The sequence below is a fragment of the Crocodylus siamensis genome, chromosome 2 (assembly GCF_052110815.1).
Source record: "Crocodylus siamensis isolate JL-2025a chromosome 2, ASM5211081v1, whole genome shotgun sequence".
Lineage (NCBI taxonomy): Eukaryota > Metazoa > Chordata > Crocodylia > Crocodylidae > Crocodylus > Crocodylus siamensis.
In genome coordinates this window covers 165,323,761-165,351,713 of record NC_143396.1, presented here as the reverse complement: position 1 = coordinate 165,351,713, position 27,953 = coordinate 165,323,761, and the positions used below count along the sequence as shown (strand labels likewise).

Here is a 27,953-nt window from a genome sequence, read left to right as displayed (position 1 = left end):
TGATGAAATACAATCAGCCAATATTTTTCAAATAATGTTAACGTTCATGTGTTGAATGCAGAACTGATTCAATATTTGAAGATCTTAAATTCACCTTAGTAAGGATTCCTAGCGCAATAACACGTACGTTTATATCTAACTATTGTTCAAGAGGTTTACAATTTTCTCTTATAGCAGGGTCTCTCAAACTTTGGGTCGCTACCCCCTGGGGAGTCATGAGAAACTTAAAAGAGAGCCACAAACTTCCCAGGGGTACATGTGGTGGCATAGGGAAGTGGTGTGCCGCGGTGGCAGCACAGAGTGGTGAATGGCAGCGGTAGCTGCTACTTGCAAGCTCCCCGTCCTCCGCTGCCACCATCCAGCACTCAGGGTCATGGTATCACAAAGCTTGAGAACCCCTGACTTATAGTAAAACAATCAGTTAAGAACAGAATAGTAGTAGTACTTGAGGATTTACCTTTTTGGTGTTAATCAGTTTCATTGTATACACTTTTTCTTTTTATGGAAACAAAAGATTTTAACCAAGTTGTTTCTTTTCCACCTTACGCACTTAATACCAGATGAGTGCCCTATTTACTCAATTCAAAGACAAGGTTTTTCCCCATTTAACTGGGGGGAGAGCAGGGCGAAGGGCCTCCCCATGGATCCAAGTACAAGTTGGCAGGGCAGAAGGGGAAGGTAGGTGGCTACTGCAGCTCCAACTCTGGCCCTGAGTCGGGACTAGATTTTAGAGCCACATCTGGTGCCCACCCTCACTACCTTTGCAACGGCTGCTGGATGACAGCCGGGACAAAGCAACCACGTACTGTGTGCCCCAGGCTGAATTGGGGCTAGAAATACTTTGGAGCCCAATGGGAAGTGGTGGCAGGGACTGGTGGGGCAGAGGCAGCAGCTGTGGGGGGTGAGGTCTGGGCAGCAAAGTGAGCCAGGCAGTGGGGCAGGCACCAGAGTGTGCAGACAAGGTGTGAGGGAGAAGGTACTGAAGCAGGCAGGTACTGGGTGGGGGAAGGCAGTGGTGGGGAGAAGAGAGCAGGCATCAAGTTGTTGGGAGGACAAGGGTCAGACCACTTGACTTCCCTACCACCTGCCCCTATGCCACTGCTTGCCCTGCTGCAGTAAGGGGAGGGGAGGATGGGGGGGACAAATTTAAAATGACCCTTCTATAAGTTGATTCCACACATAGAAAATTATAAGAAATGCATCAGTTTTCCATAGAATATTCCATCTAAATTTAAGACAACCCCCAATAATTAAATTTTATTTTCATAGAATTATTGGGGAGTGGGGTTAAATTGAATCATCTTGGAGTCAGGTAAATACAACATTAGCCATAGTTTTATTTAATAGACTGTATTATAAATATAGGAACAAAGCTTATCAGCAAATGTTACAGCTACATTAAAAGGGCTCTATGTAGTAATAGCAATATGGCTTTAACAAAAATATCTTGCAACACTCCTTTGAAATTAATACTCTTGTTTAATTTGAGAGACTTGCAGAAAAACCAACATAAATATTTACAATGAAATCTTGGCCTTGCTTCAAAAATTTGTAAAGGTTCTAACCCTTTGAGCATTGTAACATAAGAGAAAAACTAAAAAATAACTGAACTAGGAGAATAAAATGTATACAAAATTGTCATTAAATTGATAAGTGATGATAAAGAATGATCAAATGCATAACAGCAAAGTAGCCTGTTAACAGGCAACTTATGGCAGTCCAATAATTTAGCTGGTTTATCCAACCTGAGATTTTGTTAGGCTACCAACATTAGATTTCTTTCCTACTACAGTTATATTTTCCCTCCTTTCTTCTTTCTGCCTCTCTTCTTTTTCTCCTTTCAGGGTCATGCTGGCAGCTGCAGAAGAAACTAAGTAGGGTTGCTCTCTGTTGCAAAAGAACTTTAATTGCCTCGTACTGGCTGCACAGCAAAACTGATTAGGAACATAACTTTAATTTTAGTTATCCATGAACCCCTGATCAGTTTCACTCTGAAGCTGGCATCACAGGTAAAGTCCTACTGTGCAGGAGGACTTCTCTTCTCAATTTCTTCTACAACTGCTGGTGCTGGTTGACACCAGCTGGGGAAGACAAACAGCTGATTTGTTCATCTCGGGGTAATGTCTTTCACATTTGTGATATCAGTATGAAATCAGTTTAGTATTTTGAGTAGTCTGTTTGCATTTTGTATTCAATAGAATCTTTTTAGTATTTCCTAGTTCTGTTTTCTGATCACTGTCACTGAAGGGGAGTATTTATAGCTTTTACTAGCACAAGTTCCATGAGTGGCTTTATGGATCTACCAGCCCAGAGGCATTTTCATAAATGGCACTTCCCTGTTTTGTAATGTAAACAACATTGGTGATGCATTTTGCCTAAACTGGATCTGAGTGCTGGATTCCAAATCCAGTTCAAAATCAAACTTGTTAATTTTCAACCACAACATGTTGCTGATATGATATCATTGCCAGCTGACGTTTTTATTTTCAGTAAGATAAGCTACCTGTTTTTTCACCTTAAGTTTAAAACTTATGTCCCTATTACAGGCTTTAGTCAACAATCCCAAAATAGAAGTTGTAGATGGGAAATATGCTTTCAAACCCAAGTACAATTTGAAAGATAAAAAGGCTCTGCTCAGGCTTTTGGACAAGCATGACCAACGAGGACTGGGAGGAATCCTATTGGAAGATATTGAGGAAGGGCTGCCCAATGCACAAAAAGCCATAAAGGTAAGTAACATCTATTACTTGTAAGACAAGGAGCTTGGTCTGTTTAGCTTATCATATGAGTTGGCTTAATCATATACAACGTGCCTGCATGGGGGAAAAAGGCAATCAGGTGATATCTTTTATTAGATCAACAAGATTTTTGCAAAAAAAAATCTTTAATTACAAGTTTTTTCAAACTCCCTTTATCAGGCATTGGAGAAAAGATTATAAATGTCCTTCTGGGTAGAAATGAAAGTTCATATTTCATAGGGTTTCACAGAGGTGTCAATAGATGGAAAACTCCTCTGGGCAGTCAGTTCATAGCTGACTCCAATGCCTGATGAAGGGTGTTTGTGCCTGAAAGCTTGCAATGAAAGAAATTAAAAAATAAATAACTAAATAAACTTTGCACATCTTTTTGACAGTCTCCTGAAAACTACTGGACTTCAGTCATGTTGCTCAGCTTGATTAAGGCCTTTTGTGTCTGTATACCTATTTGCATGCATTTAACCAAAGATATCTTCATAAATTAGTCAAATTCAGCTGCTTCAAATGTATATGTAGACATGATCATTTTGGTTTGCAAGTCATTTATTTTAGTTTAGTTAAATCTGGTTTCTTAATCCAGTATTGTGCTTTTTCAGCTAGTGGTGGATCTACAGAGAAGAACAATTTATTCTTACCTGCTGGCTATTGTAGCTGATCCTTTCATTCCAGGTGTTGATGGTCAATGCTAAAGATCCCAGATTTAAATAGAATAGATTTTCCTTTTAGATGCATTCCTAGGAAATTTACGTTAAAAATTATGTTAGAGTATGCTACCACCAAAAAGCCAACACTCAAAAGCGTAAATAAAAATAGTTCCTACATTCTAAAGATCAAGATTTCAGTAGGATCTGATTGGTCTAATAAACCATGTTCTCACTTCTGAAAGCAAGACCCTATTAAGAAATTAGGTTTCCTCCACAGCAGTCGCAGATTCCTGCAGTATTGTTTCTCTTGAATCTCCAGCATAAGCTGGAAGTTTTGAAATGGTTTTGACGTGAAAAGTGTGGGATCCTTGACCTTAATTTTTTGCCATGGCTTCAGCTCTAGTATTCTTTTGTTTTGTAATAAACATAGACATTTTTTTGCTGCCAGATTTTTTTCAGCATCTTTCCTTTGAAATTCCTTCAGGTTTAGCCAGCAAAGCATCAGTGATATGAGCAGACATATAACTTAATCTTTTTTTGTAAGTTCTGCCACCCATAATCCAAAAGCAAGCAGTGCTGCCAGCAGCACTTTTGACATTTCTGTTAATCTTCTTTAAAGCAAAAGAAAAATCTTGGGATTCAGATAAGGTAACTAATGTTTCTAGCTTTCTGGATTAGGCTGAATTTCTTGTTTACTGGTTTTATGACCAGAAAATGTTATCTTCTGTTTCTTAGGACTCTGGCACAGGTTACATTTATGGCACAATTCTTGTGTTAATCTTACCATAAATAGTAACTCTGATATGCAGTCAGTCAATTTAAGACACAATAAAATAAGAAACCAGCCACAAAAGCATTTCATGTATGACATGGAACATCTTTTTTTTTTTTCTGGCTGACTTGCATTGTTTTTTAAAATGAACATGCAGCACCCACTGATGCTCTATCCCCTATCCAGACTCTCAGGTGAGCATCATAATTGGGTGTGGGATAGCTTCTGGTTCCAGGACACAGCCGTCCCCTGTCTGAGCATCAGGACTGGGGCTGCATGGTGCCAGATCCTTACACTCAGCTGAGTGTCAGGATCCCGCATGGGACAGCCCTGGAGTTGGGAACAGGACTGCCCCCTGTCCAGTCCCAAACCCAGCAGCCCCCTGCTCAGTCCCGGGAGGCAGCCCTGGAGGTCAGATCCAGCGTGCTGGGTGTTTCTTTAAATGGGTGCGCAGCTGGGAATGAGGGAGCTTCTTCCATCCTCAGCCGCATATGCCTGTTTAAATGGGTGCAAGCAATTAAGGATAAAGGAGCTCCCCTATTCCCTGCTGTTTCCTCCGGTTGCCTCTTTAATCCAACACAAGCAGTAGAGGATCCCCCCCCATCCCTAGCTGGACTGTTCTGAGTACTGTGAGCCCACATCAGAAGGCTTCTCCCTTATATCTAGCTTACAGTTCCCAGGGATCTTAAAGGTGGATGGATGTTTATCTAGGACTCCCAGTTGCACTGCAGCTTTTTAAATATCTGGGGCACTGTAAGTGCAACATCTGGAAAAGGCTGTCTATGCCATGCCATGGTTGTGCCTTCCCTTGCAAAGAAGTCATTTATCCATTTTTAAATGAAACTGCATGCAATTTATGATTTTATTTCATTTTGTTTCATTTGTGGTTGAGGCTTTAGGGGACCAGATCATCTTTGTTAATCGCCCTGATAAGAAAAAAATTCTTTTCTACAATGACAAGAGTTGCCAGTTTACAGTGGATGAAGGTAGGTGTTTTCTTTAGATACAAATACTTTCATAGTAATTGAATTGTATTTGATTTGTTTTAAGCACCTATGCATTTAAGTAACCTTTAGGTATTGTGGCTTCTTGAAACATCTTAATCAAAATGTTAAGTACTGTATTTTATTGCACACTGAGAATACAGCACACTCCCAAATAACGCACAAAAATGGGGAGGGGAGGAGGATTTTTCCAACCCTGGCTGACAGCAAGAAATAGTGTCCAAGAAGTTGCCATTGTCTTTGCTGTGTCCCCAGTCCAATATTTCTATATGGTCTGCTCCCAATATTCTGCAGAAACCATTGCTCCTTGTGTTAGTGTTGCCAGATCTTATGCGGTGCATTGCTGTGCTACAGAGCATCTCAGGAGATAACCCATGGTTTGCTTCTCCTGACAAATACACTGGTCGGTTGCATAGGGTCCCTGTGATTTCATGAGAAAATTGCATCTGCCAAGACCCGCTCTTATTAATCTGTTCAGCCTCTGCAGTGTATGCCATTTGTAACGGGAGCTGGATGCTAACACTGGAGGTAATTCCTTGCTGGCCCCATTCAACAGGTTTGTCTACAGTTTCTCCCATTCTTTTTGCCAGAGGGTGATTTCGATGTGGTCAGTGGTATGGCAGGGGGCGAAAAGCTATTTCTTGATGAAAAATGATGGTGCTCTGGTTGATATCCATATAGTGGGTGGTTGTGATCTGACTCTTGTACCTGCCCATCAGTATCACCTGCTACTTTCCTCCTGATATAAGGGGGTGCTATGCCAGATAGTGTGTATAGGCAGGGAAGAGGGGTAGGTTTTAGGCAGCCTGTTATAATTCTGCATGTATCATTAGGGTGGTGTCAATATGTTTACTGTGACTTGAGCATCCCCAGATGGTGCAGGCATATTCAGCCACAAAGAAACAAAGTGATAAGGCAGTAGTGCATAGGGTGGCTGAATGGGCTCCCCACTTGGAATTTGCAAGCTTACGCAGATTGTTGATCACAGGAAACTCTTACCTCAGGAAAGAATTTGGAAACTGTAGCAAATATATAGGAAAATATATGACTAGCACATCCTGTATTACATAAAGTTGAAGTGCAGGGTGATAGTTCTTTGGTCTTGACATGGCATAATAACATATTTCCATTTGGAAAAAAACCTGTCTATAAATAGGTAAATAAATGAGATTTATTGGAAAATCATAGAGCTTGCCACCTTAACTATGTTCTTTACAGTGCCAGTCTGGGTATCTTTTTTGAGAAAAAAACATCATTCTTCCTGTGCGTCTTCTTTTAGACCTCAGGCCCAAAAGCTTGTCCAACAGCTCTCCCAACTATACAGCTGGTCCAATAAAAGATATCACAAAAATCCTTGAGTCTCAGGCATTTCCTGAATCATCACTGCTACAACAACTTTCCAGTTCTTCATTCTTGCTCTCACCTGCTTAGCCAAGAAAGGAACACATGCTTTCTGGGCCTTGTTAATGTCCTGGGTAATCTGTCATTTCATACTAAAATACGTTAAACAATATTTCTCAATTAATGTCACATTAGGGACACTGCAGCTGAACTAATTGCTTGCACTTTCTTGAGCATGGTAAACACTTCTCATATCATCTCACATTTCAGCTGTGAATGGTGAAATGCTAGTATAATCATACCCTGCATTATACGTTGCTGTATTAAAGAAATTTAATACCTAAAAGTATTTCTGCCCCTTTGTAATGTCGCTTTCACATTTGAATATAGTCTACAGAGAATATTTTTTAGTATTTTTTGAGATTTTCTTCCTAAATATCTATGAAGAAACTTCCATCAATGTTGGAGATCTGTTAGGTTTTAAAAATATGTGGAATTGGTGATAGTCTGTGAAGCTGGCTGTCAATACCAATCAACTCAGAGACCAAAGTCAAGAACTAAGTGAATTTGGAAGTGTAGCTATCCTCTCTGACTTCACCTCTTGTGTAAATGCAATGTTTTTGTCACCAGGACTGCTGTTATACCACAGCTCCTTTAACATAAAACTACTTATTTTCTAGTATCTTTTTCCTTTTAAAAAAAATCTTTTGCACTACTGCACTGTGCATCATTTTGCCTTACATTTGTTGTATGGCGGTGAGGTTTTAAAACTTTTTTTTTTTTTTTTTTTTTTTTTTGCATAACAGCCTTTGTGTGCAATGTGATATATTGAAGGGATTGTTGCAGAAATTGTTCCAAGAGTTTTCAGTGGACAGGTAAGTCAGTGGTGCATCAGACTGAATTTGTTTAAAAGCACCGTCTTCTATTTCCTACATGAATGTCACTGCCAAATATGTGTATACCTAATGTAAAGAGTGTGTGGTATACACTAGTGTGCTAGGTCATGATAAAAAAAAGATAATTCAGAATGGTTTTGGTCCTTCACAAATGGTGAAGCCACAACAGTGATATCCAAATGATTCCTGAGAAGTGCCAAAAACAACCTAATATTGGATCTTTTCTGACAGGACTATATATATAAACTACAGAAAATCTCTAATAAGGGAATTTTGTATTACTTTTTGTGGAAACCTGTCAAATGCATATTCTCCACATGGAGGATTCTAAGCACCTGTGCTGTTTTGATCAAGGACCTTTTGGAAAGCCATCCTTACTGAGGCTTGAGTGAATGCCAACCTATGGCACCATGCACTTGGAACTTGGGCTTGTGTGAACCTCTGTTGATTCAGACCCTTTCAGACTTTTACTTGCTGTGATCATATGGAACCTGACTCTGGTACATGGACTTACTTGGGGTACAAACAGACATATAGGTGTTCTTCAAATGCTGCCCCATTTTAGAGTACTTCAATACCCCCCCGCCCCCAAACATACAGGTCCGTTCCAGCTAAAGTACTGTAGAATATTTGGGAGCTTAGGCTGTTGCTGTGCTCAGACGTGATTCCCTGGGACGCTTCCAAGGGCTCAGGTATGCTGAAGCTTCTTCCAGTACTAGTAAGTCCAGAGGTTCCGCACTTAAATAGCCTTGCTCTTCTGCCTGGGTCACACTGATCACCAAATTTAAGATCAGAAAGGATTTTTTCCCTAGGCCCCATTGGTCACATTTTCCCCTAGGTCTCTCACGGTCATGTGGTGGTCCCTTTTCTAGGCTCTTCTGAGCATATAATGTATTTACTCAATTATGAGATGAGGCTTGCTTTGTTGAATGGAGGGGAAAAAAAACCTCATCTTACGAGTACATGCGACTTACCTGAACTCACAATATGCACAGGGGATGGCAAGGTTAGTGAGGAGGCAGTGAGGCCAGGCACCTAGCACATGGCCAGCCAGCAAAGGGTCCCCTCAGTGTGCTCCCCTGATGTCACTGAAGGAAGTTGGCACACAAGGCCAGCTTGCTTCAGCACGTCATGGGTTGCTGACATAAGTCAGCAACCCCTGACACACATGCCAAGCATGGCACACAAGGCCATTTTGCTGGGCACACCACTCAGCTGCTGCCAGCCAGAGCCCAGGTTGTTCCCAGTAGGCTGCAAGCCCTGCTGCAAGCAGACCAGGCTCAGTGGGCTGGCTGCAGCTGGGAGGCTGCAAACAGCTGCTCCAGGCTCTGGCGTGTCGACACTCCAGCACCTTCCAAGGTAGACATTGCAGTTTTTTCAGCACTCCAGCCAAAAAACATTGCCTGCCCCTTATCTAGATAGTTGCAATTTTTTTTTTATTATTTGCAAGCTTTCACGCCCAAGCACCCTTCATCGGGCAAAGGAGAATTCAAAGATTGTAAAATTTCTCCGAGATAGAAATGAAATTTCATATTGCAGGAGAACAGAAAGCTGGGAGGGTTCTCCTGAGTAGGAAAGTTCATTTGTGAAGAGTATGTGGGTTGCTGAATTTTGCTTCCTTCTTGTTAAATCGTTCATGTTGCACAGGAGAACTAAAAGGTGGTATGGTTCTGGGTGGTAACGCTCATTTGTGAAAAAACTGCTCGATGAATATGCAAATTAGGCTGAAACACAGGCTGGAGCCACTTGTTTACCTCCAGGTGACCAGTGATGAGCAGGATGCTGGATTTTGCTTCTTGCTTATGTTGTGAAGTTTTCATTTCAAAATGGCCGATTACAATATCTTCCATGTTCCAGGGATATTTGTTATAGCTGAGTTCGTCTAGAGGCATAGAGGCAGCCAAAACTCTTGGGGTAGAGGCGATCTTTTAGTAGACTAACTAGATAGTTGCATATTGCTACAGCCATGTTTAATTTGAAGCTTATGGTTTTCAAATTTGCTCTCCAGTTCCACATGGTTAGGGACAGTAGGATCTGACAGTAAGGAGAGGGGGAAGCAGCTGCTATGGGAAAAAGCTGGGGGGAAACAGAGAGCAAAGGCTACCTGACTTATTTTAACTGTTGTAGTAGTGGGAGGGAGACAATCCAAGGCAAAATTCTAATAATTAGATTCTATACCTGGAAAATAATAACGAATTTATAAATTTTCCATATATAGAATCTAATTATTGGGGGGCCATCTTCTATTCAAGTAACTATGGTATTACCTGGCTATCTACCATTGTAGGCTGGATGTTAGCAGTGCCTTCATTTGTCCTGTTTTTATCTGTAGAGTTCATAGAATGTTTTTTGGCATTTGAGGCTTTGTTTCTTTTAGTTGTCTGTGAGGTTTGGTGCAGTGATTTGGGGGATTTCTTTGATTAGTGAATGCCTGGAGAAGGGAATGAGCTAGACGTTCCAGGATGCCTCTTCCAGTCCTGTGTTCTTATAGGTGAATGTCTTTTCCTTCAAACTAGTTGCTTTGCTTGCTCTTATCTGCACTAGTAAATACAAACACTGAGTTAGCTAAAAGGCCTGTTTTCTTCTTGCCTTAATGCCCTTTGACTGGGATGTTTTCAGAATTTCCAGGGCCCTTGGGCTACACAGTGAGGGGAGGCAACTGTAGGGCAGGGACATGAGCCAGTGTCCCTATGGACTGTACAAAGGGAAGAAAGGGAGGCACTACAGGAAACTTAGGAGGGTGTGGTATCGGTCATGACAGGTGTATAAAAGGGTCCTCATGAGGAAGGGGAAGGAGACATATTTGGAAACATGGAGCAAGCACACGGCCTCTGGAGCTCTTTCAGACTCCAGATTAACATGTGAGTAACTTACCTGAAGTTTAGCCAGTAACAGTGTTCTAGAAGCGTGTCAAAAGGCTACCAAGCCACTTCTGTTTGCTCAGAAGTATTCTTTTGATACTTCTCTGACTTGTTCCTCTCCCCAAGCCTACCCCCGCTACCCAATAAAGCTGCTCGCTATAACAAGGCTTGTGGTACATGCTGGAGAAAGATTAGGCATGCCTTTTTATTCCTTTAGCTCGTCTGGCTAAGGGAGGCTACTTTCCATGCTTCAGGCCATAAGAAGCACCCAGATATATCCTGCTGGGCTTAAGCAACCCCTAGGTCTACAGGGCCCGTGTATCCTGGGTGGCACAGGGCCCAAACAAAGACCTGAGTCCCAGTGGTGGCAGCACTACCCCAGGCTTTTGGGTATGCTCCAGGAAGGGGATCAGCCACAAGTTGGCACCCCTGGGGAAGTATCCATGGCTTGGTTTTTGGCTGGGTGCTGTGAGGTGGGTGGCTCCGTGCAGGTGCGCCCCCTGCTGGCCTGCCACGGGTGTCTATGGACAGACAAAGATGCCAGGGAAGGTGGGGAGAGATGGAGTGTCACTACTTGCAATAAGTTGTTATGTGGGGAGGGGGCAGGGGGTGTATAAGAAGAGGATGTGTCAGAGTCCAGCCAGCAGGTGGCAGCTCTTGGGAGGGAGGCAGGGAGAACTCCAAAAGAGAGGCAGGAGGTAGTCCTGAGAGCCACTGAATGGGGCAAAAGGAGGAAAAAGCAGCACTATCAGAGAAGCTGTTTCACCATGGCAGTTGAGCAAATTAGCCACCAGTGGTAGGCAGGGTATAGGCAGGAAGTGCTTAAAGCTGTCCTGCCACCTTTGAATGAGGTACTTGGCACTATGGGAATATATGCAAGAGAGTGACAGGTGACCGACCGTATTCTGCATCAGCTGCACAAACTAGTAAAAGACAGCTAAATAGAAACTTCATAAATGAAGATCATTTGAGAGTTACCTTTTGATATCAGCATGCCATTTTCAGTTTGGTAGGTTAGCTGAGCACCTTTCTGTTCTTCTTTTCTGTTGCAGACAACTTGATTCACTACTTCCTTCCAGCTTGGCATACCATAAATCAGACAAGTGGTTTCTTAAAGGCAGTAGACAATGGTTACTGCATATGGTGTCATGCCCTGCAGCCTCCTGTAATCTGTCCATCCAGCATCACCACCTTTCTCTCCCTCCTCTCCCCATAAAGTATTCTTTTTTTTCAAGAGATAAAATCTATTGAAGAGAGCCATAGATAAGGCCCCCAGTCAGTATCAAGAAAACCAGGTACTTTTTCATCAAAACCCCCCCCCCCAACATCTAAGGCCATCCTATCATGGCATTTCTCAAAGAAATCTAGTTTTCTCTCTCTTCCTGTTAAGATAGTGACACCTTACCAAGAAGTCATAATAAAGAATTCAAGAATCTCCCCCAACCCAAACTTTCACTACTTTATTGGGTCCATTATGACTTACAGGCCAAAACAAATGTTTTTTTAAATAGTTCTTTATCGGTAAAGCAGCATGATTTACTCTTCTCAGATTCTGGTGTGTGTTTGGCTTAATTTGCAAAGCCACACTGGTGGGGGGGTTTTTGTTTTTGTTTTGTTTTGTTTTTTGTTTCTTTTTGTATCCTGACTATGGGGTGGATGTGTTTCTTTTATCCACTTGGTGGCACCCTAAATCCAAAGTGATAGTGTATGTGACCATACAGGGTAGTGTTAGCTATGTGATTGTCTGCTTTGCTCCTGAGTCTTTAGTTCTGTGTGATCCCTTTACCGTTGGATTCAATGTAATAGGTTGCCCTAAGTAGCCCAGTATAATTGTAAGATGCTTTGATACTCAACACCCATCTTCAAATAAACATGGAAAAATGCAGTTGGCTGCAAGTATCCCAGTTAAAACAAAATATCTGAATATAGTCCGATTTTATGAAGTCATTTTTAAAAAGAGTTTCAGGATACTGTGTAACCACTCTAAAGAAAATTAATTTATTACATGTTCTGTTGCCCTATTTCAACTGTACAGTTGACTCCCGTTTTATATTCTTGTTTGACAGATTTAAAATACAGAAATGGAGTTTTAACTTCAGGATAAAAAGCATTAAACATGAAAAGCCATGGTTATAGATTAACCATAGATCATCTTTTTGTATTGGCATTGGCAGTTTGTGTTTTCTGGTGTTAATTTTTCATTTTTTCTTGAGAAGACTAATATAAAATTAAAGATTCCACTTCTCTTAGTTCCTCCTTTCCTGTGTGCTTTTTTTTATGACTGCTAGAGATTGTATGCTAATTTTCTTGTCCTGTCCATACAACATGAGCTCTTAAGGGAGCTCTTATTTTTATTCTTTGTAAAACATTATAGAACTAACTTACATTTTCATTTAAATGTTTAGAGTGCTGATTTTCAACCAGAGTGTCACAAGATCCTTTTAAGGGTGTCATGGGGTGCTGTGCAATATTAGCACATTATGGGTGGAAATACATATATGTGATCCACAAGATACACCCAGAGATTTAAAATAGGAATCTATAGTATCAGAAAAGTTCTGACTTGGTGTGGTGTTTGAGTTCTCTGCAACAAAAAAATTGCTTTATTATTTTTTCACAGTCAAAAACAGAGGGAGAGCTAACAGCATTTTCTGAGAGGTGTTTTTAGTCTCATTTGGAGTGCATTGAGCAGGGGTGGGCAATTATTTTGGGCAGAGGAACACTTACCCAATTTTGGCAAGCTGTCGAGGGCCACATGAGTAGTAGCCCCACCCCTTAACAGGTGCCCCACCTCCTGGTTGCCATCTTGTGACTGGAAGTCCCACCCCCTAACCCCTGACCTTTGCCACCAGAAGTCCCTCCCCTGCCCCCAGAAGTACTCCTTTCAGCAAGGAGTTTTGCCATCTTGGAATCAGAAAAATACCAAATTGTGTTCTAAAAAGTGATCATCTGAAACATTCATTAATTTGATTTAGAAAATTATTTTTGTCGTGCTTTACATGCGTTTGTGTAGTGTACATAGAGGTGATTGCACAATAGCTTGAAATGAAGTCTTATGCTTGTATACTGGAGGGTTGGGTATAGGTTTGTGGGGGGCTGTGGGTATGTGGAGTGTGGGGGAGGGTATGGGTGTGTCAGGGAGGGTGTATAGGTGTGTGTGTGTGTGTGTGTATGAGTATGGGGTTTGTGGGGAGTTGTGAGAGGGGTGGCATGGGGGGGGTCTGCATGTCTGGCAGTGTGGGGGGCGGTGTGGGTGGTTGTGTATGGTGGGGTATGCATATGAGACTCACCCTATGAATAAACACACATGCACACCTCCCCAGGGTACTGACTCGGCTCCCTGGTCCAGTGATGCAGCTGGGAGCCACGTAATGCTAGAGCAGTGCAGGGGCCAGGAAGACAGGGAAATGGCTGGAGGTGGGGTGGGGCTGGACTGCTGTGTTCCTGCTGAGGCTCCCTCTGGGTCCTACTGTCCGTGGTTCTTGTCAGCTTTGGCAGGCAGCCAGGAGCAAATAAATATTTTCTAAAGTTTTTAGGGGCCCCATAGCCTGGATAAAATAGTCTGGCAGGCAAGATGCAGCTGACAGGACATATTCTGCCCACCCCTGGTGTTAAGTCTAACAAGACATACCTTGAATCTGAAAGAAAGTTGAGAACCGTTGTTTTGAACTTTCATAACACTTGGAGGGCCCCAGACTGTTGCTGCTTAGCATGTATGTGTATATCACATATTGTATATCACCTGCATTACAGTTTGGGGCTGTGCTAGCAATCGCATGTTGTGCAGCTTGGAAATGTAATATATCACAACCAAGGTATACATTTGTTTATTGGAGGTTGTATTATATATTCATTGCATATATTTCTAAGTAACCTATCACATCAAAACGTTAAATATTTAAGTTAGGAAATTTGTTTCTCATAGATAAAGAGAACAAAATTCTTTTGCACTGGTAGTGCTTACCTAAAAATACCAAATCTTTTGATGGGGGGAAATCAAACAGTACAAAAATGGCCTGAACAAAGAGTATGAACCTTATACACCTTCAAAGTAGCAGGTTTACCACTCGGGTTTCTTTTGAAAAAAGTCCCGTGTCCATTACTGACAACATCTCATCCTTGCATTATGAGGGACAATGGACCATGTCCCAATTTTCTGAAGCTGCCAAAACTGGATCAGGGCTGTCTGGGGCAAATGATACTGGATCATAGACTATGACCAAACTTAGGATTTTCCCCCAAATGATTTCTCAGTAAAGGTGGAATATGCCAGTTTGTTCTGCCTAGGAAGTAGTAGTGTCACTGTTTGCACAAAGTTGGCTAAAAGTTTCATTTTCAGGGGTAGACTCAATACAAAGCAATAGTCTAGATCTGAGACTGTGAGGGGAATGGAGACCCTGGGAAGAAGGGTGTGTTTTATTTTTTTTTTTTGTCCAGCGAATTAAGAGAGAGGTATTTCTTGTCTCCTATCCCTCCCCCCCCCCCCCCCCAAAAAAAAAGGGGTGGGGTGTTGATGGAGATTGGGGGAAGAGATTCTTTCTATTACAAAAATTTGGGAGGTGCTTAAATCTGACTGAGGTCCATACAGTTACCTAGATAATGTACATTTATCAGCATGAAGAAATACATGACATATCAGGAAAATGTTACCAAATGATTTCTTTGCACATTCACAAATTATTTAATTGGATTTTTAAAAATCTACACACAGTGGGCTTCATCTATAAAACCATCTCACAGACAAAGAAGAATGGCTTTAAAATCAAGTTGATTATACTATTGTTTAAAAATTACGTTACTGCAAATGCAGTACTCTTGTAATTTTTAAAACTCTGCGCCTTATTTTGTGGAAATTTTAAAATACTGCCTTTTTATTGGGCAGGATGAGGAGGTGAACTGATTCTTAGAGCATATCTGTAACCAGTCTTGTGCTCCAGGGATGGCTAGTGTGTCCCCTCGGGGTCCCATGATCCTGCACAGTGCTTTAGCCCCAGGGTGCCCTCCCCTCCTAACTTGCCCACCACACTTTAGATGCAACTATTTAGTTGCAACGGAGGCTGCCTAATAGGTCCCAGGATAAGCCCTAGTACCTCTAGGTGCCAGCTGGTTCTTTCAGTTATGCCTTCAGGGCTAGTTGCATGGTTTCAGTCAGCACTTGACCCCAGTGTTACACCAGACTACCTCAGGCCTTTATAGCCTTACTGGCATCTCAGTCTTTCTGGCCTCAGCCCCCTTTTTCTTTCACTGGTTCCCATAGCTTAGGCCCACTGTGCTGCACCTGGCTTCTGGGTCCTAGCCCTTTGTGAGCTTTGAACCTGCTTTGGCTGTCACTGAGTCCATGTGTCCTCTCTCCACCCTGCTGTGGGTACTCTGGCCCCAAGCTCTGCCCTGTTCTGGGCCCTCTGTCCCTCAAGTTCTTCCTTGTGCCTCACCCCAGCAGGGCTCCAGGTGATCACATGCCCTTCAGGTGCTAATGGGACCTCCAGATCTCCCATTAGTTCCTTCCACAAACCACCAGGCAAAGCATAGACTGAAACATGAGCCCACTGACTTAATTCTTCAGCACATTGGCTGTCTGAAATTCCCCATGCAGACTGAGCCTCCCTCTCTGCCAGCCCTCAGCTCCTTACTGGCCTGTCTCCAGGATAGCAAGCTCTCTCTCATGATTTTCTCAGCAGTCTGCTGTGGGGCTCCTTCCCCTTCAGCCTCCAGGGCCAGACTGCCCTCTTGTGGCTCAGGACCTGTGTTTATATATCTCCCTGGCCCTCCCCTCTGCTGATCACCTGCCTCCCTTACCTGCTGCAGGTGCTTCCTGATTCAGCTTGCTGGCTCAGCCTTAGGGTGGCTCACTGCTGCTGGGCTCTGTTGTGTATCTGTGCAGGACTCCAGTCACTGGTGCTTCCACCACCACTGGCCCTATGGTGAGTGTTTACCCAGGTGCTTCTGCCATCCAGTCTATTCCCAAGGGCTTGGCTGGCCAGTATTCCCCAGGGCCTGCTCTCCCTTCTCCATAATGGGGTAGGAGCCCCATTACAATATCGTATGGTCTTTTTTTATAGAAACAACATTTCAATTAGTGAAAAGTCAAAAAAGGGTAACTGAGTTTACAAATTCTGCAACTTTTTCTTTACAAAACTACTTTGTTCTCGAGCTAACAAAGTATGCCAGTAGAGCCATTGCATCTAAAACAGATTATGCAGTTGAATATTTACCAGCACTAAGTTTTTAAAGCAGGGGTGGGCTATTATTTTGCCTGGAGGGCCGCTTAACAAGTTTTGGTGAGCTGTCGAGAGCTGCAAGGGTAGCCCCGCCCCTTGACAGGTGCCCTCCCCCCTGGTTGCCATCTTGGGATGAGAAGTCCCTCCCCAACCCCAGATTTTTGCCAGTCCCTCCTCTTTTCCTGGAAGCACTCCTTTTGGCAGGGGGAGGTGCCATCTTGGAACTGGAAAAAAATCAAACATCTACTGTAACTTTAATTTAAAAAAACATTTTTGTCCTGATTTGTGTGTGTTTGCATGATGTATCTAGAGGCGATTGAGTAATAGTTCAAAATACTCTTACACTTGTATATTGTGCGGGGGTGGGGGGAGTATGGGGTGTGGGTATGGGCAGTGGGTGTGGGATATGTGGTTGGGGTAGTGGCAGTGTGTGCATGTGTGTGTGGGTATGTTGAAGTAGGGAAGTGTGGGGGGGTGGGGTTGTGGGCAGTGGGAGTGTGTTTGGGGGCAGTGGAAGGGTCTGAGTGTGTTTGGGGGTGGGGAGTGTGGGAGGGTGTGTGTGTTTGTATAGTAGGGGGTGGGGGACCTATGAGTGGGTGTGGGTATGTTTGGAGGTATGGTCGGGGATTGGGGAGAATCCTTGGAATCCCTTGAATGTGCGAGTCCGTGGAGCTGTATGTTGTGGCAGCAAGCGGGGCCAGCCCTGCTCAGCCCCATAGCATGCAGCTCCCCATGCTCCCTGGCTGTAGGCGGCAGCAGTGTGTGGGACCAGCCCCACCCAGTCCCATAACACGGAGCTTCTCCACTCCTGCCTGAGTCCCTGGCTGCATGTGGTGGCAACATACAGGGTCAGCCCCACTGGCCCCCTGCTCCTGCCTTAGTCCCTGGCTGCATGTAGTGGCAGGTGCAGAGCCAGCCCTTCCCAGCCCCATAGCTGCAGCTCCCATGCTCCTACCCCTGTCCACACGTGGCGGCAGCGTGCAGGACCAGCCCAACCCAGCCCCATAGCGCTCAGCTCTTACCCAAGTTCCCGGTTGCATGTAGTGGTGGCAGCGTGTGAGGCCAGCCCCATCTGGCCCCGTAGCACACAGCTCCTGCAGCATGTGGAGCCATCCTGGCTGACTTCATAGTTCATGGTTCCATGTGCTTCTGCCCCCTTCCCGCAACAGGAGTCCCTGACCCCCTGTCTGGCGGGGCCATACCTGAATTTCCATTCTTCCAGGTGACCAGGCAAAAGCTGTGCCAGGCAGAGGCTTCTTGTCTCCAGCACCCCCTGGCTTGGGGCTGGGGCAGGCCAGGCCAGGTTGGGGTGGGCCAGTGTGGTTGCTTACTACAGCCACACTTCCTGCATGGAGGCGCCAGCTTGTAGAGGGGCAGCCCAGGGCCAGGGCTTACAGAGGGCTTATGGAGGGGCCCGCAGACCAGATGGAATTGCCTGGTGGGCCAGATTCAGCCCGCAAGCCATATTTTGCCCGCCCCTGCTTTAAGGCATGCTGCACAAAACGCTTCTTAAGTGCTGCAGTGGTGTTGACAACTGTATACTGAACGTATCTCAAAATAAAGAAAATAATCTAGCCTTTTGCTGCTAGTGTTTTATTTATGACTTGTTAGCCAAACCTGTTGATAGGGACTACATAACTTAATGCCCATGGGATTAAGGGTGGTGGAATTGTACCAGTTGCTGCCTAGATAAGACATTCCAACGAATACGTGGAACTGACATGATAGGTAGCATGGTCAGTGTGGCTGGCAGCTGCTCTAATTGAGATGTTGCTTCTCTGTTCTTTTCCTCTTCCATTATTTTCTCTTTAATGTCAGAGTTTTTAAATTGATTAACTGTATAACACTGTATATTACAGCAATAATACCTTTGACCAATTAATGGAGTAAGTGCATTAAATCTTCAGAAAGTGAAAGGCAGATGGTGGACAGTCCTGTGATAGTGGCAGCTGAATATTAATAAATTAAGCTGGCTCCTGTGGTTAGTTAATACCAAACCCAAGGATCTTTTGAACTGATGTTTTAAATGACCTTGAAGTGTAAAAACCTGTGCAAGTGCTTCAGGAAAAAGCCCAAAACCAGTACTGAGTTGTTATTATGCTGCTATTGCGTGCATTCTGGAGCATGTTTAACACCGAAACAAATTTCAGCTTACCTCTATAATTACATATTTTCTTTCCCAAAATGCAGTTAGCACTTTGAGTGACTAAAGTTGTGCATATTCTCTGATGCCAGTGATGGTATGGTTAGCAGAGGCCTCATGTATATCATTATATGATGCTACATACGCAGGAATGTTGGGAGATTTGTGTTTGCACATGCTTATTTTCCATGAACGGGATGTTCTTTTTTACCAGTGTTTTATACTCATCACAATATGGGATGAATGCTTTGTTTGGTATTTTAGAATTTCAGAAATTATGGAGGAGCATTCCTGTGGATTCTATGGATGAAGAGAAAATTGAGGAGTATCTGAAACGACAGGGTATTTCTTCCATGCAGGAAGCTGGACCAAAGAAAATAGTAAGAGTTATAAATTGCAAGTCTTTGAAAAAGGACCTTTTTTCTTAGCAACTCCAATATTACTTTTAGTAGAAAAAGAATTGGCTAAAAGGAACACGCAATTACTGCATATAGTGCTCACTTAACTGGGGTCAGATCCAAAGATAGTAACTCTAGCAATACAGCCAGCAGATTTATGTTCTTAGAACTTGCTGGGAAGAGTATCCTCAAAGTGTCAGTAATGAGAGGCAATAGGGAAACAGTAAAAGCCACTGCAGACTTGCAAGTGGCTGCTTTTAAAAGCTGCATGATACATAAATGATGAAGTGAAAATTACTTAAGATGGCAGGGAGAAGATTACTCCCACACACTTGCACATGGCTAGGTTAAGTCCTAATGAAAAGCATGTAGTCCAGAGTGGGAGTAATATACCAGTGTTTTGCGGGAAGATCAAAACAGGACTTCTGACATTGAGTCACATACAGTGTCTCCAATTTGTTCTCTCTGCCTTTGATCTCAGACTCAACCCATTTATCAAATGATTATATGATGTGATAGTAAAAGTAATATTTGTCCCTTGTTTTGTTTATCTCCACATTATGGTGCCTGTTGATACAGGGCTGTTGCCAGAAACCCTAAATGGAACGTCAGTGGGGACAGTCACTGTTGCCACCGGTGGCATTTGTAATATTTTCTTCTTGTGCTTACAAACATAAACAGAGTGATTTGACAATAATTCTCTAACAAGAAGGATATTCTATGCTCTCCCTATTTATTCATATTTGACATAAGTGAATGTTTTGAAAAATTGAAAAAATCAGCTCCCTCCACAGAGGTGGCTAGCCATGTTGGTCTGAAGTCAGGCAGAAGAAGACAGGGCAGAGTGGCACCTTGGACTCCTCAGCACTGAACTACCTATGTCCAATTCTCATCACATCACTAGGCTTTGCTACTGACCTAGATGTCAGTTGTGCCCCCTCATCAACATAGGCCGCATCACTGAACTAAATTATAACAATTTAATATTCATCTGCTCCTCAATCAACATTATATATGCTACAACCTGCCTACAGTGCCCTCTACTGCTGACCTTAGCCAGCTAAGATGAGCCCTACATGAAAGAAAGAACATGGATGTTACATTGACATCTGCTCCAGAAACGTACATAAGCCTGTGGTAGAACACTTTTACCTCCTTGGTTGAGCTTTCCTTAAACAAAAATACTTTAAAAAATAGAAATCATCCACAGACTGAATTGTATTAACCATGGTCTCAACCAGGGCTCTATGGATTCTTATCCCAGTACCTGGACTAGCTGTTGACTCCTATTCCCGCCAGGTGTTAACTGCCATGTTATCTCAGTTAATCTAATCAGTCCAATTACCTCTTTCAGCAGTGTCCCCTTACCTGTTCTTTTTCCTTCCATGTATAATCTTTTAGTTCTGCTAGTACAGTGGTTTTCAACCTTTTTTCTTTTGTGGACCCCTAAAACATTTTGAATGAAGATGCAGACCCGTTTGGAAATTTTGAATGGAGGTGCAGAACTCTTTGAATTGTAAGTGTGGGTATTCACATGCTTTTAATTGATCAGAGTCATATTTTGTGGATCCCTGACAGTCTGCAGACCTCTTGGGATCCACAGATCACAGGTTGAAAACCACACTGTAGTACATTCATAGCATCTGACAAAGTGGGTTATTGCCTACAAAAACTTAACCCTTCTCTGAACCAGTTACTGTCTAAGGTACCACTCTGTCCTACCTTCTGCCCTCCACCAGAGTACTGCTTTACAACACTATTTGGGACTTTGATGAATGGCATAGCATGCTATAGTTAGATTCTTCTCCAGTTGGAGGGATGTCTTTGTAACTGTTGTTTTGCTTTTCCTTTCAGGCTCCCATTCAGAGGAGGAAGAAACCTGCTTCTCAGAAGAAACGGAGATTTAAGACTCACAATGATCATTTGGCTGGAGTGCTGAAGGATTATTCTGATGTTGTTCCTGGCAAACAGTGAACATTTGCAGTTCTAAAGCAAGCATGGGTTTATTTAGGCTCTTTGCCTCTTGAGGTCAATGTTGGCTGGAAGAAAGACTGACTGTATATTGTAATGTGGTGTGTCCCCCCTTTCCTGCAGCTGTCACAGTGAAACTGTTCTGACTAGGAGCAAATACCAATAACCCTGTTTAGGGTATAACTTAACTAGCTAGTGGAAATGTGACTTTGAGTAAGAGGTATTCACTGACAGCCTTTCAATATTAAGGGTTCCTCAGCATGTGATGCTAGAGTTCCTGTTAAATGCTTAACTACACGTTTGAATCATTTAGTGGGTATTTTCCTAGAGTGGGCTTGCAGATAGAATTGGATACAACATTTGTTTTATCTATTTCAAGAGGACATATTTATAACAAAGTTGCAAAAGCATTTCTTTTAAAGAGATAAGGGCATTCACAGTTTGTATATTTCTACTTTATCTTGGAATTGAGCTTTACTGAAAGTTGATGTCTAAGATGAGAATTCCCATCAGGCTGCACAGTGGTTATGCTGTTAATCAGAAATCGTCCTCGGAACATTGCTGATGACATGCATGTAGTGCAGCGGTGCCCACTGTGTTTTACCCCATGGGCCAAATGAGCAGCGCCAGGTTGGTCGTGGGCTGGATTCCAATCCCACCACTCAGAGCCTGCAGATTTGGTGATGGAGGACCAGTGGTGGTGTTAATTGCCACCACTCCCCTGCCGGCAAATTTCCAGAACAGTGGGGAGTCCCACAGACCAGGTGACATGGCTATGCAGGCTGGATCTGGCACATAGGCCAGGGGGTGAGCACCCATGCTGTAGTGGAATGCCACATGTTCCACAACTTTGAATTATGGGATTAAGAAAATGAAAATGTAATGCTAAGGTTTCTGTTTTTTAATAAAGCCCATAAAGGCGATGTCCCTATATATTGTCTTCATAGACAAGTCTTGTAAAAGAGATGACCAGCATCTTTCGGGACTGTCACATTTTCCTTCCCAAGTTGAAGTAAAGGATTTTGAGTGAAAAGATGTCAAGTGCTAGTTCATCTTTGATGCTGTTCTCTCTCTTTTTTTTCCTCTCTTTTTTAGGCAGGCGGCGTAGCACCTTAGGTGTGCATGTTATATGTAGTTTACAATATTTTATGTTATATCTTTTGACTAATATGAAACTTACCAGTTAGACATAGTTTGGCTAACTTTCGATTTTACATAAGGAACAGGAAGGCAATTGGTACTAATTTTGTCTTCATGGAATCACAAATGAGCAGCAGATGACATGCTTCTTGAAGGATTTTGCAGAAAGTTAAATGAAAGAGTAACTGATAGTTGTTTTTAAGAACTCATTGCACATGTGGGGAAATGTCTGAAGTTCTTTTCATTCAAAGAAAGATGTTCTACCTTTAGTTCATTGCATTTTTAGCCAGCTTTTTCAGTTTAGGCTCCATCCATATGGCTCTGGCAGCAAGCTAATGGTTACTTTTACACCTTAATTGTTTTAATGATTTCAGGTGAGGATGGTGATGAAATCACAGTTAAAACATCCGTCAGCCATTTTTACTAATTAGTTACAGGGAAAAAATGGGGAAATAAAGAGCAAACAGATGTTTTGTTCATTGTAAGTAAGCAATGTCAGTGCTCAACCATAATGTTTTGATTGTGGCCTTGGAGAGCTGACTCGGGGCCAGCTAAGATCATATTGGAAAGACCAGGTAAAACGTATAGTCCTACTAATGGAAAAGGTTTCCTCCTTTTTCCCAGTTGCAACAGCTATCTTGCACAGCATTGGAGACAATGAAGCCCCAGTTGCAGCTAGCTAGGTTATATAGTAAAAGCTGAGAAATACCATGCACTGAAGTTCAAGTAAGTGTCATACCTGTACTTTTAAGTGGAAAGCATAGCAAAGCCAAGGAATGGACAAGCTAAAAGAAACAAAGAACTTAAGTGCTGCATTGGGTCAGACCAACTGTCCCAGTCCTTCTAGTCCAGAATTCTGTCTCTGTTTGTGACAGCAGAGGGTGGTTTGTGTATAGGGCATGTCTTGTGTCCTCCATCCCCTGTTATATCCTCCCTGGCATTCTTGATCATTGGTTTACCTGCGCCAGAGGATACACTACTGCCCATTGTGTTTAATAGCTATTAATGGATCCATCATCCATCAGTATGTCTAAAATGAGGCTAAACTCCCATCTTTTTGAATTTTGCTTGAGTATCACAGTCTGAGAACCCAACCAATCTTTTCTCATAAGCGGTGGTGGTCTCAAACTATATCAACAAGAATCCAGTCTTGAACACAATGTAAATAAGGTCCCAACATGCGTTGGACTGTTCATAGCTTGACAGTTATGATTTTAGGCTTCCCCTTAAAGTTTAAAGTAGGAGTTCATAGTCCTCTAAAGCCTTAAATCTGTTCCAGTTTCTGTCCTGGAGGTGGGTCAAGTCAGCAAATCACAGAGGAGAGCACCTACCAAGGCAGGGCTGGGAAGACCTTCAGCCTAATGGCAAATCTTTGGCCTCAGTCCAGTGGCAATTATACAGGACTCAACTGGGCCAATTCCCCACATAAGCATGCAGCACAATTTACGGGGCTTTTGTTTTTCCATAAATTTTAGGCAAACGTTTTAGGACCCAGAGGTCTGTGGGCCTGATTTTTCCTTCTCTCAACTCTGCTTAGCTTGAGTCTCCAAGCTGGCAAATTTAACTTTGGTTTCAACCAACCTGCAAAGCTGCAACTCAGCAACAAGAGATGACATAAAGGTCACTTTGACTGTGATCCATTCTTGGCAAAGAAAAAGAAGTCTCAAGAGGTCTCGTCTGGATAACCAAAGTCAAAACAAGAAATGGGCCAGCCAAAATAAGGAAATTTGGCTTAGGAAGAGAGGAACGAAAGTCAGCAAAACTGACCCCCATCTAAGAATGAAAAAAGATATCAACAGCTAGAAAATTTGGTCAATTTTAGTTAAGAGTAATCCAATATGGTAAGCAGAAATAGGCTTACTAATATGCATTAACTATATGATAAGAAATGTGGTATATGAGGAGAAAAGCTTGCACTTCAAAGCCCCTCGTGAAGAGATCCTGACAGCAATCCAAGAAAACTTCACGCTGTACAGACATCAGACCTTGGAGCCGGGAGTCCCTGGATGAGACTTTACAGACTAATCAGCGTTGTCAAATTTGTTGTACTTTGGGGCAATGAGCATGTTGTATTACTTTTGACTAACCGCTATAATAGTATTCTAATTGCTAAAAGCTTAATAAATTTGTTATTGGTTAAGGAGTAACCATGTCCTAGCCTTGAAATTTATACCTTGTACAAGGCCTAATTTAACATTACTGGATGTAACACATGGTGATATTCACTTGAGGTTTTGTTGCTTCACCACTGCAGCCAGTACCAGACAAGTTCACCAGAGGTGAGGAAGCAGTAGTAGTGTGCTTCAACTGCTCCCACTGCTGAAGAAAGAGTTCTAGTAATTGTGGTACCCTGCGTTGCTGGTCCTGACATCCAGTATGCAGCTTGTCACGCGAATTCTTCCCAAGACATTACTGCCTGGAGACATCCTCATTCTAGTTCTCAGTCATAGAACCATAGAATAGTAGATCTGGAAGGGATCCAGAAGTCAAACTGCCTGCTCAAGGCAGCATCATCCCTGTCCACACCATCCCAGGCACGTGCTTAGAATCAGAGAAGTACAGCTGGAAGTGACCCCCATAGGTCATCTAGTCCAGGCTCCTGCCTGAGGCAGGATCATCCCTATCCAAATCCATTGTCTAACTTAGCATAACTACGTGGTCAACACAACTACACAGTCAACTCTGATGCAACACCAAGACGTAACACCCTAATGTGCCACAGGTAAAACAGGGTGGCTAACATCCTGCTGCTGCAAAGATTGTTAAAATATGCTTAAGAGATCCCTGCAATAGTTTTGTGTCCCTTGCCACAGAGGATGGCAAAACCCCCATAGTCCATACCTATCTGAAAATAAGCTAAAATTCCTTCCTGGAGATCAGTTTGACCCTGAGCAGAGAGGCAAGACCCTCTAGCCAGGAACCCCCAGGTTTAAGTCTCAGCAAAAGCATTGGCATAACTCAGTTAAGATCCCCAGACTTGGCTGCAGTCAACCCTTAATGCCCCTGGGGAATGCTTTAAAGGGCAAAAAAAACCTGGTGTGTGTAGCAGCACGGATGGGGGGGAAATCTCTCTTGGTCCCAATGCAGGGACCAACAAAACCTCTGGAGGCACCTTGAAGTCCCTACCTCCTGTGCTCCAGAGTGCACTGGCAAATGTGCACATACATGTCTGGTGTGCCTGAGGCAGATGCAGATGCAGAAAAATGCTTGGTACCAGGTGCAGCTAGGGGAGTGGGAAAGGAGACTGTGCTATGGAGATATGCCCCTTTAGACTTAGTCCACACATGGAAGGCTGCTGTTGCTTTCTGTACAGTGGCAGGCTTGAGGGAGTCAGGAGGTCCCTTAGATACTGCCCTGCTGGTAGAAAGAGCTGGGTTGCCATTTTGTGGTTTTTGTCACTGGATGTAATGACTTTGGGAGGTTCCTAGTGGTAAAATGGCAGTATTAAGGCTCCTGTAAGAGTTTCCTACATGTAAAACCTGGTAACTTCCTGGTGAGATTTTTGACAGCCTTAGTAGGGGGTCTGCCTTGCGCTGTCTGCTGACAGCTTGACAGCCGTATGGCAAAATTTTGCTGGAAGGACTGGCAACACTGAGCTTTCTGCTGCTTCTGGCACACCAGCTCCCCTGCATGGGCTTGGTCTGCCCTCACAGCTGTCTTCGGTAGGTCTTTGTCATGCAGACAAGGCCGGGAACAGCTTGAGAGGTGGTTTCTTACCTGTGCTCAATGTCTGCTAACTCCTGATCTCACTACACACGTTAGCAATGATAAATCCCAGCTTCCACTCACGTTACATTATTTTCGGTTTTCGTACAGGGCTGACAAAGGTACAGTCAAAGGTACAATCTGCAGACTGAATCTGGCCCATTGAGCCCTATAATCCAGCCTGTGGATTATACACATGGCACTTCGGGCTGTTGACTAATTGAAGAGGAGAGAGAGAAGGCGTATTTCCTGCAGCTGTCACAATACAGATCGAGGCTGAGACGAAAGGGGCTTGGACTTCCCTGGCCAGGATCTCTCATCAAGGCAGATGCCCTGCCGTGCCTGCCCAAACTGCCAGCTCTTCTCAGCCCTCGCAGCTCCCGCCCCCAGGATCAGCCCCAGAGCGGGGAAGTGCCACAGGGCCCCAGCGACACGCCTGCCGTGCCTGGCCCTGCCTTCTCGTTCCCTCCCCGTGTCCACGCTCCCGTCCAGGCTGCTCTCGGCAGTGCTGGGGCGCAGCGGGACGCCACCTTTGCCGCGTTGGCTGCAGGTTCCTTCTGCCTTCGCCTCCCAGGAGGGGGGACAAGGTTGTATCATCCCCCAAATGCAACTGGAGTGCACTGGACCGGAAAACTCTTCCCTCGCTGCAGTGTCAGTGTCCCGGCCCCGCAGGCTTTCCCCGGCCCCTCAGACGCAGCAGACAGCTCGGGGGGAGCTGGGCAGGCTCCCTCTAGCTCGGGGCTGCTCTTCTCCCTGGTGTCTAGCAGGGGCCAGCACCGCGCTCCCTCCTGTCCAGGGCTGCCAGCCGCAGGGGCTCGCACACCTTCTCCTGCAGCCACAGCCCTGTCCCCCAGCAAGGCAAACCCCAGTATAACACAGCGTGTTCAGCTCTATCCCATGAACGCTGCGTGTCCCCGGCGGCTGGGGGGACACGGCTGCGCTGCCAGCGGCGGCAGCGGGAGCACGGCGGTGGTGAGCGGGGGGGTGGGGCGGGGTGGCGCACGCCAAAGGGGTCTCAGTGGCGACATTGTCCCTTGGTAGCAAAACACTCCAGCAAGGGCAGAAAGAGAACCGGTTTGCAAGACTTGGCAGCCTAAAGCATCAGCAGTGAAAATGAGCGCCCAGCAAGCGAGGGACTCGTAAGGTCTGGGAACGTCACCTTCCCGCCATGTTCCTTGGTTTACGGAACTTATGAATGAAAGCTCTTCCTAAAACGAGGGCTGCTAATTACTAAGAATGATGATAACTCCTGATGCTCACACGCTGCAATCCTGTCCTCACAGCAGGCATCTCCTGCTGCTGTAGACCCTTCCCGGCTGTGCCACCCCGAGGGGCCTTTCAGGAGCTGCGTGGCAGAGGCAGACTGCCACTTAGACACACAAGGGGAAGGACATCTCCACTCTTCCCCCTTGCCGCCCAGCCCCTGTCCCCCGGGTGGGTCGCTGCTCAGGGTGGATGCTCAAAGCCAGGCCGGGTTCGTAGCAGGACCTGGCACTTGGGCGGCTGATTTGAATCCCAGTCCAAGCTGCGGCCATTAACACATCCATGTTGCCTAGCCTTGCCCTCCAGATAAGGGATAATGACGCATCAGAGAGGAGGAAGAAATGCCCCTCTGCATTGCTAGGGGTTCAGCTTGGACTAGGATCCCCCTGAGACACCTCAACACCGTGGCAATGTCTGGTAGTGCACTGGGTGGAGGACCTGGCCCAGTGTCCCTGCCCAGCTACGCTTCAACAAGGCCTGCCTCTGCCTGCTTTGTGATGCGTGTCCTCTTTGCCATCACATTGCCGTGACGATGGTGCTGGGGCAGAGATAAAAGCAGAGCAAAGGAGTTGTCCTGCTCACTCTGTGCTTGACACGGAGGGCAGGAGTGAAGCTACTTGGTCGTCGCGTTTCTTTGTAGTTGTCTTTTGTTCCTTTCGATCGATTATCTGTATTCTTAGTAGATAGTATTGGTAGAGTAGTGTTAGCAGTATTAGCAATTAGTTGTAGTTGTCTTTAAAATTAGTCTAGTTGGTAGGGAGTTAGGACCCTTAGTTATTAGCTTTAGTGACCCACCATGATAATCACCCCCTTAGTCCCTAAGCGCCCTGGCCACAGGGGC

The 27,953-nt window shown here is 44.2% G+C and overlaps 1 protein-coding gene across 4 annotated transcripts in view; it reads left to right on the top strand.

Moving 5' to 3' along the window:
* The window catches only part of GTF2E2 (general transcription factor IIE subunit 2), a 77,246-nt gene extending 52,955 nt beyond the window's left edge, over positions 1–24,291 (top strand). For all 4 annotated transcript variants that reach the window (XM_090032057.1, XM_090032058.1, XM_090032060.1 and 1 more), the window contains 4 exons: positions 2,547–2,729; positions 5,065–5,158; positions 18,900–19,015; positions 20,888–24,291. In XM_090032057.1, the coding sequence (XP_089888183.1) occupies positions 2,547–2,729; positions 5,065–5,158; positions 18,900–19,015; positions 20,888–21,007 (513 nt within the window). In that variant the 3' untranslated portion in view covers positions 21,008–24,291. The remainder of the gene's footprint in view (positions 1–2,546; positions 2,730–5,064; positions 5,159–18,899; positions 19,016–20,887) is intronic.
* Positions 24,292–27,953: the final 3,662 nt, after the last annotated feature.